The sequence below is a fragment of the Acanthochromis polyacanthus genome, chromosome 14 (assembly GCF_021347895.1).
Source record: "Acanthochromis polyacanthus isolate Apoly-LR-REF ecotype Palm Island chromosome 14, KAUST_Apoly_ChrSc, whole genome shotgun sequence".
NCBI lineage: Eukaryota > Metazoa > Chordata > Actinopteri > Pomacentridae > Acanthochromis > Acanthochromis polyacanthus.
The window spans coordinates 25,206,711-25,219,183 of NC_067126.1; the positions used below are offsets into that span (position 1 = coordinate 25,206,711).

At 40.2% G+C, this 12,473-nt stretch overlaps 1 protein-coding gene across 2 annotated transcripts in view; it reads right to left on the reverse strand.

Moving 5' to 3' along the window:
- Window positions 1-12,473, reverse strand: part of thsd7ba (thrombospondin, type I, domain containing 7Ba) — a 213,113-nt gene that overhangs the window by 104,326 nt on the left and 96,314 nt on the right. For both annotated transcript variants that reach the window (XM_051959018.1, XM_022193664.2), the window contains exons 4-6: window positions 11,214-12,078; window positions 6,918-7,166; window positions 5,788-5,957 (exon numbers count right to left, since the gene is read on the reverse strand). In XM_051959018.1, the coding sequence (XP_051814978.1) occupies window positions 5,788-5,957; window positions 6,918-7,166; window positions 11,214-12,078 (1,284 nt within the window). The remainder of the gene's footprint in view (window positions 1-5,787; window positions 5,958-6,917; window positions 7,167-11,213; window positions 12,079-12,473) is intronic.

The following is a 12,473-nucleotide window of genomic DNA, read 5'->3' on the forward strand; positions in this document are numbered from 1 at the left end:
CTTCCTCTGTGATGTTCTTGATGGCTCTTCTCGTCTCCACTTCGGTGATGCCCATTGCACTCAAGATTTTGTAGAGCGATTGCCCCACAAACCCTCTGCAGCTAACCTTGATGGGCATGCACGTAGCCTTCCAGCCCTGCTTGCGGCAGTCGATGACCAGCTCTTCATATTTGGTCCTCTTTCTCTCGTGGGCCTCGTCCAGACAGTCCTCCCATGGCACTGTCAGATGTCTGGTATCAGGGTGGTTGCAACAATGTGTTGAGGGAACTTAAGCTATTTCCCCAGGTCGACAGAAAACTTCCAGTCCTGTGCAGTTGTCAGGAGTCCTGATGGGTTCCTGGTTCCTGCTGTTCTATGCAGCTGTTCTCCAGCCTTCACGAAGGCGATCACCTGGGTGGTGGGACGGGACCGTCTGCTGCTGATGATGGTGATCATACTGATGGCTTCAGCAGTGGGTTTCAGAACCTGACTGTGGCGCCAGGTGTACCAACCCTGCCCAAAAGCTACTGGACAGCAACTCAAGATGTGCTCCAACGTGCACCTGCCTGGGCATTGTGGGCAATTAGGAGGTTCTGTTTTGCCCCAGATGGAGAGATTTGATGGGCTGGGCAGAATGTGGTACACTGCCTGGATAACATTAAATTAATCAGAAATACAGTCTAGACATTGTTAATGTGGTAAATGACTATTCTAGCTGGAAATGGCAGATTTTTTATGGAATATCTCCATAGGGGTACAGAGGAACATTTCCAGCAACCATCACTCCTGTGCTCTAATGCTACATTATGTTAGCTAATCGTGTTGAAAGGCTAATCGATGATTAGAAAACCCTTGTGCAATTATGTTTAGCACATGAATAAAAGTGTGAGTTTTCATGGAAAATATGAAACTGTCTGGGTGACCACAAACACTTGAACAGTAGTGTATATTATTTGCAACGAGATAAACATGGGCAAAGTGCCAAATGCAGAACAATGAAAACACAGCAGAAAACGTCTTCTTTGATGCATAGTTAAGAGCTACAAATAAACATGTTCTGTAATAATAAAAGGATCCCGACCAAGTATTACGTTCTGATGGGGCTCCCAGGGACATTACATTAGAGACCAACTTTAAATCAATTCAGCCACAGATGAATAATCATCGATTTCTTTTTTCTTTGTATTTTGCAAAGAGATATTCCACATACAAAGCCTGCAGTTTCTTTTTTTTGCAACGTCCCACACGAGGATCAACCATTACATTTATGTGAATCTCACTTTTCTACCACCGGCACAACTGATGCAGCAATTTAGTGTTATTACAGAAACAGCTCTCCAATGACATGATTAAGGATTGAAGTATAGATCCTCATATTGAATGACTCTTTGTGAATAATACTTTCTTCAGGAACATGAATGACTGCAATTTCCTGTATATGTGCACTGTATGTGTAGACATTACAGGCAGTAAACAGGGATGACAAGTATAACTACTTCCATTCTTTTGATGCTTTATTCTGAGCAATATTAAAAGTATTAGGAGTCTTTTTTTTTTCCTCCTACAAAGCTTCAAAAAAGCCAAGACTTTTAAACTGGTTAAAGAAAGCTGCACAGCACAAGAAGCCTGCCTCAATAAAATAGTCTGAAATTGGACAAATTGCAAGTAAAGCTGCAGCTATTTGAACAAAGAGAAACAAGAATCTGACTAGACTTACAATAGATGTTTTTGATCATTTTTTGACATTTCGTGCTTTAGACACATTTCAGTCTCTGCCAAAAATCCACTGAAGCTTAATAACCTCATGAGTAAATGTCATTATGTGAGGTATTTTAAATACAGATCAGTTACCATTCTGTGAGTTTCTGTCAGGTCAAAGTTTAGTCAGCTCTGATGGTTGCATCGCCCACGTGTCTCTTACCACCTGTAGTCTCGTAGCACTTTATTGAAACTGATGTAAAAGCCAGGCTGAGCAATCTCCACGCAACGCTTATTCTGAAAATTATCACTGTTTTTTAATGCACATCCCAGTGTGGTTCTTCCTTGTTTTGACTAAATACAGTTACATTTATCGCTTTCTCACTTTAATCCTCTACTACTGCAAATTAGTGAATTTATTCCTTCTGTTAACATTTTATTTCAGCCAAATACATCTGGATAATTAATAAAGCACTGCCATTGTTCCCAGGAGCAGAGGTAATCAGGTTTAATTCAGTGTTTAACTAATTTAGCCCTTTTGAAACTATAGCTCATGTGATTTACTGGTAAAACACAATGTCATTAACTGTATTTGTTCAAACTCAAAAACTCATTTACTTGTTTTCTAAAAGTACCTATTTTCTCCTACATCCAGACCAGACACAAAAATGGTTAGCCTTTTCACACTGGTATTAACCCGGTGAGGTCGCTTTCTTGCAATATCTATCCTGTAATATTTGCATGACTACCCCAAGCTCTTTATCACTGATATCACACAAAAGGTGATGCGCTGACTTGGAGGGACGAAGCAACAGATAAAAAAAGAGGAAAAGAGAAAAATGTCTATAAAATGGATGTTGACATTCTTCTGTTGCTGTTCTGTGTAATGTTCTTTTTCAACTGTCAAAATGTTTAAAATCTATTACAAAGTGAAAAAATAAACAGATTTCAAACATGAAATCATTTTTGTGTAGACAAAAATATAATGTAAACAATAATGCTGAACCAAAATGACAAAAATGGTATAAAAACACATTGATTCTTATATGGGTCATTTTTGACCCACCTATGGAAGAGTGTAGGGTCCAGTCACTGGTGCATCTAAGGGTTTTAACGGGAGAAGTAGGTAAAGACCAAACAATATATCTGGAAAATTTGGCTATAATAATGCCTTACGTTAAATGTGTTCTCAGAGCATTCTCAGCATGTAACTGTGCCACGTGTTCATGTTTACTATGAAACTTTGCATCTAGCTATTTGTGAAGGTAGTGTCTACAGATACGGGTCCGTATCCGTAGCCCACAGGCTACGGGTACGGCACTTTCCATTTGCCAGACAGATACAGACCCGTACGCGAGTCTCGCGAGTCAAGAAGCTGCTAACCACTGCAAACTGTTGAAAGGTAAGCAAAGGTTAAGGTTAGGGTTAGTGTTAGGGTCAGGTTTAGGGTCCGTACCTGTCGTACCGATGCTACGGGTCCGTACAGCTAGCGTCTACCGGGAGTTACGTGACCAGATCTCGCGTATCTGATTGGCAAATGGCAAGTGCCGTATCCGTAGTCCACAGGCTACGGGTACGGGTCCGTACCTCTTGCAACAACCATTTGTGAATGACCAAATGTCAAATGTAGCCATAACCAATGTTTTCAACATGCTAAAAATTGTTGTTGTTGATGTTGTTATAGTTGTCTTTTACAATAATATCTGGAGATGTCCTTGTTTTCTTAGAATGAATACCATTTTTTCATGCTTTTTGATTTTTTTTTTTTTAACAAAACTAGTAACAATTTGCCTCTGATTCATCTATCCACAGCAACATGTAGTGGACTGAGGAAGCGTAACATTCCAAAGCAACACACAAATAAACCAAAGACCCTATGACACAGCTGTGAATTCGGTAAGAAACCATTTTAACCCAAAACCTTTACTCAAATTACACATCTGCGTATTGGATGTTTACATATGAATTACATCCCACAGTCCTCTTGGAGACAACAGGATGTCTCCTACCACCTCACAAATCCAATAAGAGTCATAAAGTGTCAATTGTGAGAATTACCTCAGTTCAGGAGAAGAGGCGATTGCACTCGTCACAGTGACTTCCTGACCTTTATCTCTCCCTAACACTTTCTGTACCACAATTAACTGCACAATTTAAATTTGAAAATTAAGGAAACTCAGCGTCAGCAAATGTATATGCCTGTTTTTCTGAATTCTAACAGAAATTTACTTTCACATATTGGGAAATTCCAGATTTGTATGCATGTTTAAATTTCTTATCATCTCAGGCACCATATGAGAAAAAAATTATGTTTGATGTCATTCTAATAACATGTTTAGTGAGATTTTAGATATTTGATTGTCATAGATATTTGCCATTTGGATTTGTATGTTTGAGAAATAATCTTAAAGTAAGTTCTAAAGATATTTGACCTCTACATCTCTCCTGGACAGTGAAGTTCAGCATCACCCATTGGAAGGAACACATCCATGATTGGTTAGATGCTGATTTGAATTTGGCACCAAAATTTTCTGTGTAAAAAAGGAAAATTCTGGAATGGAAGTAGGATTTTTTAACTTCAACTTAAAAATGTTTCAATTGTTCTTTCGTGATGTCTTAAGACTGAATATTTTTATGCAGCCATTATTTTAATGCACGTTCTGATGACTTATTTTAGGCTTGTTAAGAAGTCTTTTCTACAGGTGAAGTTGGGCTTTGTATTCCTATGTTTTACTTAAAGTTGGGCATTGTAAGTTGACTATGATAATGCTAAAACACAAAAAATTCTTTGTAACTATGAGTTTTCACTGTTACATAATAGTTTTACTTCGGCACGCTTTTTTAATGCAACTATGGAGCGTTGCCGTCCTGTTTTTGAGTTCCTGAACTAGCACATCCAGCAGATCCTCACAGCTCCACATCCTCTCTCGGATGGTCTAATTTAAAATATCTGAGTGGTGTCTCTGATAAGCGAGTACAATTTTAATCATAAAGTGTAGTGTGGTGCGGTTACATTTAGCTATGTATCGTTCATCGGCTCCCACATGTAAAACTGCACAGTTTCACTACAAATAATAAATAATAAACTTTATTTCATTAGCACTTTCAAAAACAGCTTCACAAAGTGCTTCACAGACATTAAAAAACCCACAAAGTACACGCTACAATCAAGAATTAGAAACAGACTAAACACAAATAAAAAAAGAAATCTGAAGAATAAACAAATGAATAAAAGAAGAATATCAAGAGACAAACTAATTAAAATGCAATTTTATAATAACTGATTTGTCGTGTTTTCAAAGGTGGCTTGTCTGATTCTGAAGGTTATTCCACAATTGTGAAGCACCTACAGGAAATATGTTACCACCCCATGTCTCAAGCATTGTCCTGGTGACTGAGAGCGACATGCACACCAATGACAAGAACGAAAGATGCTCGTCTGACCAGTGGAAACAGTTTGGCATGGTGGCAGCAGATTTTTCCTTCTTTTTTATTTTTCTTGGACAACTACTTTTCATCCCCAACATAAACAACAACAAACAAAATGCTGGGTTTTTTTTCTTTGCACTTAAGAGAGATGACCCTATTTCACAATTTTTAACTTATCACATCTTTACTGGCTGGTGTAGGTGAGGATATCTTCATTAAAACTGCTCTGTATGTACTTTAATGCCCCTCTATTGTTTGCGAGCTCTTACCTGGAATATGAGTAATCATTTAATATGAAACTGAAGTATTAAACACAACTCCTTGCAGGTCTCGAAATGAAAAACATTACACCTTTAGAGGAAAAATGAGCTATTTCACATGCAGTGCAGTGGCCCCCTGTTGTTCAACGCTTGAGCTGCTGTTTATTACACCTCAATGAAACACTTTGATTAAGATGATGCTGTCTTCTTGCACTTTGAATATGTTTTAGCTACATCAACGCAGCATGCCTATGATTTTTATATCCGCACAACCAGCATTATGTTCTGATGCTGACATTCACCTCAATTATTTAAACCACATCAGTGAGTTTACTTGGAATTTAAGGTGCATCTCTTGAATTACCATGTGCTTCTGGCTAGCCCGAAGTTAGCAGTGATGAAGGCGGCTAAATTTTCTTACCCTCCTTCCTGTGATGCGGTGCTGAGTCATCAGGGACTTGAACACAGTAGGTTTTCCTGGTCTGGATCCCCCCGCCACACAGAACACTGATGTTGGCCAGCCTTCGGTCCTGCTGGTTGAGTAAGGGGAGGATGCGGCATTCACCCCAGTCAGTGGTCCTCCACACGTATCTGATAGAGAACACAGACATGCAAATGTGAGAGGAAGGAAAGCAAGCAAAAAGCCCTTAAATGGAATTACTGTTTGATATGTCTGACAAAGTCTACATGAGATTCATGTTTGTGTGTTGTGTGCAAAAATCTGTAATCCATTCAGAAACAAATTGATAAATGAGTGTACTTAAAAAGGAGAGCGTATCAGAACAGAATACAGACAGCAGTGGCAGTTGTTTTCATAAAGTCATACAAAGCAAAGGCAAATTAGTGAGAGCAATCTCTGGCAAGAGCCTCTTTCACAGTATGTCAGGAGGAGGGGGGCCTGAATATTTTGATTTCAAAACTTCTAAACAAATGTTTGGTTTCAACTATGAAAAATGCAGTGATGCAGAAAGCAATAATATTTGAGGAGTTTACCGGAACAACAGCCTGTAGTAATCTATCAAATGCTTAATTTCTGTAATGAGTTTTCCCTAATCATGTAAATCCTCTGCTCTCAGGCACTCCTTGTAGATTTAGCAAATAAAACAAAATCTACCAGCAGGGAAAGTAATTCTCTATTGACTACTTTGTCTCATGCATGTTATATTAGCTAAAGCCTCTCTTAACTCGAATGCTCCCAAAACAATGAAGTTCTGTTTCTTATCCACGTCATGTCTGTTTGGCCAGAAACTCCCAACGGTACAGGAGGTTACTGCGGCTGTCACAGGATAATTGAAGCGATGCCAAAAATATGCACAAAGTAATTCAATAGTGGAATCACAAATATTTGCAGCCTCTGGGCTTTTGCTCATAATTATTCAGGTGAAAAGGCTCACAGAAGCAGAATTAAAAATCATTATTTGGTTTTCGAGCTTGACATTTTATACATAAACATCTGCATCAGGAGATTGCACATGAACAAAACTTTTGCTTCTGACGATTATGAGCTCAAAAAGTGATGATGATCACGACTGTCAGCATTACCAAAATTACCTAGGGCAGTTTGGAAGTAAATCTCCTATGATGTTGCATGCTTCTTTTTCCTCAAGGGCAGGGCATCGCTTCCCCCCACTAACTGGGATCTGTGTCATGATCCGTGACCGGAGACGGTAACCAGGAGACAGGTCGGTGGACCGGCAGGTCTTGGAGCAGGGACTCCACAGCGACCAATCAGATGTCTGACAGTCTTTGGGCATCGCACATGCCTGGAAGGTCAGGGGTGAGTTGTCCTTGGTACAGAGACTGCAGATTAAGAAGACTAGATTACTGACACGGGAAAAAAACTTTATATCATAATTTGATAACTTTGTAACTTCTTCAGAATTGTAGAATATGGCTCCCAACAAAGCAGAATTGAGACAGATATCAGATATTATTGGGATTTAAATAGATTAGTGAACAGATTTTATGGAGTATAAGTTAAATCTCATGTATAAAAAACCATCTGCTTGGTGCAGAACCTGTTAGGTAGTGGCGATGTTAATTTCCTGATGAATAACTGGCCTTTGCTGCTTCCACTCCTGCATGACAACATTCAGAGCCCTTGTAAGTCCTAATGACTCAGGTCTCGGGACATAAAGTCAACCTTTTACTCAAGTGCTACAAGGAGCTGATATGCTCACTTAAAAATATGAAACAAGAGCATTAGTCGTGTAATTACAGCTTCTATTGTTTAATTTGAGCAATGCAATTAGTTAGGTTATTAAGATGTGAGTATAATGCTCATTTTCAAATCTTACTTCGTAATTAGGCTGTAAGAAAAGCAGAATGAGGAAGAATTCATGTGGGAAATCCATGTTCAAAGCTTCAATTCTATTTCTTACTAAAAAAAAATATACTAATCAGGTATCGTACAGCAAATGGTCCCTTCACACTGAAGCCATAAAACCAGTGAACCGTCGAGGAAGATAATGTGTGAAAATTGAATGCATAACAGGACATACTGTTTTAAGCCCCTTTGTTGAAAAGTGCAAACAAGTGTCATCACATCCAAACTGGTATGATACTTAATTCAGCACTGTAACAATTACAGAGACTAGATGTATATATCTGTAAGACTATATATAAGACTACATGTATATAGGGGGACAGACTGGCGACCTGTCCAGGGTGTCCCCTGCTTTTGCCCGAGTCAGCTGGGATAGGCTCCAGCACCCCCCGCGACCCCAGTGAGGATAAAGCGGTGTATAGAGGATGGATGGATGGATGTATATAGGGGTGGCCGAGTAGCTCAACAGCTTCAGGTAGTGATGATGGGCCGTGGGTTCAAACCCGGCCGACGGCTATTAGCTGCATGCCTTTCCGTCACTCTTCTCCCCACATTTCCTGTCTCTCTGTCCACTGTCCTCTATAATAAAGGCTAAAAAAAACAACTTAAAAAGACGATACGTATATGTAAAGAAATATGAAACAATGAATTGTAATTGATTGATGACATTGGTTTCTGACACATGAATATCAGCCAGCTATTGTGTCGCTTTACATTAAGAGGATGGCAAAAGGGAAATTAGCCAGTATAATTTACATGCAATGATTTCCTCCCTTCTTGAAGACAAAGCATATGGTGGGATGATGTGTATGACACACATGTGTGTGCTTGCTTTGTGTGTGAGCATGTTTAGAAAAATTCATTCTTGTCAAATCCAAATACCAGGGTTCATTCCAACAGCAGGAACTGGAAGAGAGCCACACTTGACATTTAACACAATAATGGTTCACCACTTTGCCAATTTACTGGGAAAACACCAACTCTCACATAATCTACTCATAATTGAATAAATAAACAGCATCAATAAAAAGCATTTTGTGTCACTGCATATGCCTTCACGTGAAACAAATCTCCCACTAGGATCATGAGGCGGGATGACCATTGATCATGTCCGTCTTGTATTACGAATAAATATGAGCACAAAAGGCAAAAAACAATCAACTTCAACAGGACTATTTAACCGGACGCACTCCCAGGTTCAGCCTCCACTGTTTTCACAGCCCTCAATTCATTACATCGGTGAAACAATAGATTAATGTCAGACAAATACAGTTATTACAACGGACCTGACTTAGCCGGCTCTCCTCACAAAGCTGCCCTGCTTTTATTCTAATCATGGACTTTAAGAAATGCTCTGTTTTCTCTGTGTTTATTTCCCATACACAGCCAAGTGAAAAAAATAAATGCATCCTATCAAAACTGTTGACTTCCTCTTTGGAACAGTACTTACACATATGCTGATACATATGTGTAACGATGATGTATAAAACTGACATTTTGAAGTTGGTTTTAAATAAAGAAATTTAAACTGAAAAATCATATGAAATCTAAGGCTGTGTCCGAAATCGCATACTAACGTACTACTCATACTAAGTGTGACGTCAAAATAAGTATGTAGTGCGTTCACATTAGATAGTATGAAAAGACTGAGTACGCGAGAAATACCCGGATGTATACTATTTCCGGAAAATTTTTAAGTATGCGCGGTGACCACACTAGTCATACTCAACCGCCCCACAATGCTTTGCGAGCTATCCACCGAAATGCAAGCCTCCGCGGGATATGTGGCCGGACCAGGGCGATTTTTATTTTATTTTATGTGGTTAAGTAGTCATCCTAATCACCCCACAGATTTGAGAAATAGGCGTTTTCTGACCAACGTTTTAAATTTGTCAGACGCCTCACAACGTGCTACTGAATGCTAGCAGCTAGTTGCAGCAGCTCGCTTAGCATACAGAACAAGTAGCAGCTACCTCCAGTAGCCTGCAGCTACAATTGAAACGATTCACATATTCTGGCTAATAACTGCATGAGGAGTGCCGGCTTGAAATTGCCACATTAATTATGCGACTGTTTGTTAGCGTAAAATCGACCTGAAGCCGGCATTCAGCAGAGATATTTGATAGCCATACTTCCGGTTTTTGTCGGTTTGAAATGCATTATGGGAAACGTAGTATACTACAGTGTGAATGGTTGTCATTCTAATCATACTTATAGTACGTAGTATACAGTATATACTCATTGAGAATGTAGTATGTAGTACGCTAGTATGCGATTTTTGGACACAGCCTAAGTCAGGGGTTCCAGGTAGGTGCCAATGATGAGAACCTCCTTAGAAGGTGACAGGTAGAAGCAGTCTTATTTAAACTTTTGGCATCTAGTGTTATATTTGCTCTTGAAATGTGTGATGTTTTGTCTTCTGAAAAAAAACAAAAAAATAAAGGTTGTGGATGCCTGTGAGTCTGACAAGAGATTTGAAAAGATCTCCAGATTGTTTGGCATTCAGTAAAACATTTCACCGTGAGGCAAATCATCTAGGGTAAATTTCAAACCATTGCAAATTTGTCCAGGACTGTCGAGCAAAGAAAAGTCAGCCCAGGAGCAAACTGTTTGATCCAGAACCCCAAAATTTCACCTCCGGATTTGCATGTAACTCTTGCAACTGTTAAAGTGCATGTGTGTACAATCAGAAAGAGGTTGCACAGATTTAACGTGCATGGAAGGTATGCTGGGAAAAACATGCGGGTTCTTACAAAGAACATAAGCAAGAAACTACCATTTGCACACATATGCAGAGACCAAACCTTCTGGAATAATGCACTCTGGATAGATGAATCAGTGGTGGAGCTGTTTGGCCACAGTACCACTAGATATGTTTGACGCAGACCAAAGAGCATAGTAGTGGAAATGTTACTTTCTTGGAGCTGCTTTGCTGCTTGAACAGCTCGCACTTGTTGATTCAACTATAATTTTTGCATCATCTCAAACATTTGCTAAAGATATAGTTTAAAAAAAAACTTCAGGAGTTAAAGATGAATTGGAAGTGCACCTTTCCGCAGGATTTTTCTGAGCCACCAAGCAATGGCTCAAAAAAAAAAGGAAAGAAATTAAATGGTCAGCTCAAAACCCAGCTTTTGATCCAATTGGTACATTGTGGAGAGTACTGGAACAGACAGTGCATATAAGAAACCCTCAAACATCTTGTAATTGAAGCCAGTGTCAGAGACGTGGGGACGAAAGTGAGCAATACAAGCTTCTGAGGCCAATTATTTGCAAGGGAACATTATTATTGACACTGATAGTGACATTTTTGTGCAATAAAATCTAGTTTACCCTCTGATTTGTTGAACTTTGCCACCTTTATCTATAGGTGGCGTTTCAAAGAGGATCACTCGCTTGCTTGCCCAAACATGTCAGAAAAGTCAATAAAATCCTCTTTTTTTTCACGGCTGCATTCATCATATGCTGGTTTTGTTAAATTCCCACTGTATTGAAGGTGCAGCATGTTGTCAATTTCTTACCTCAGCATAGCATTCTTGCCGTCACTGCGTGTGCAGCGGACATGTCGTGTCTGGTACCCAACCTCCAGTTCCCATGACATAGGGTACTTGTGTACATGAGCGTGGTGGTGGTGTTGGTGGTGGTTGTGATGGGAGTGCTGGTTCACAGCCAGTGTGTGCAATGTGACCGTGTTGTTCTCGTTAGAGCTGGTGCTGAAGTCCACTGTGGTCCTTCCACTCAACAGGGCGTCCTTGTGATGGGGTAGCCGGCACTCACTCCAGGCTCCTACTTTAAGGCTGTACTGGTACTCACCCTCCCCAGCAGGGCAGTCGACAGGGTGAGAACAAGTCCTGGTCTCAGTAAGGTTGGGACAGTTTGCCCCTCCATACATTGGCGTGGCCAGGACATGTCGAGTCCGGTGCTGCAAGCCAGCACCACAGGTTTTGCTGCAGCCTGACCAAGACGTGAAGTCTGAAACCACACAGTCCTGGGGGCAGGGGATGAGGCAAGCCTGCTCCACTGGGGGTTTCTGGGAAAAGAACTCACATATCCTCGAGGTGACTGTGGTTCGATTTGAAGTGCGTACACAGTGGACTTTGCGCCTCTGGATGCCGTGCTGTGCTGTAATGCACTCAGCTGTCCTCAGCTTGAGCTCATTGGAAAAGAAAGGGACAAAAACACAGCTTCCCCAGTCAGACACCTCCCACTCAAAGAGATTCTGATGCCAGTCGCAGACCTTAAAGCACTGCCTCTGGCTTTCTGGCTTGTCCATGTGCTGGCAATGAGAGTGGTGGGTAGTCCAGCCTTCCATGTGGATGCACCATATTGTCCTTGTTTGAACCCCACCAGAACCACACTCCTCCCCAATACACTGACCCCACTGGCCTGCAACAAAGGAAAGACACATGGACAGGGCATTTTCATTAAAAACTGGAGCTTTCAAAAAAAAAAAAAAGATGATTTAAATTGCAGCTATCTGGCAGCTTGCAATCAAGCACAATTCAAGGCCATTCACTTAACCTCCATGATTGCTTTATTCATGAACTGAGGAAGAAAGGAACAAAGGAACACAAAGTAATCAAACCACTGGCAGACATCAATATAGGAAAATACAAGGTCACTTTCTTGGCCACAAAGGAGATTCATTTAGGTTTTTGATCTCAAAGTGATCAATATTTTAGGCAAGATATGGTCAGCAGTTCACTCAAGTATTATTTTTAGATATGCTAATGATTTCCTGAATGGCAAAACTTTGTGAACTCTTTCAATATGTCATTAAT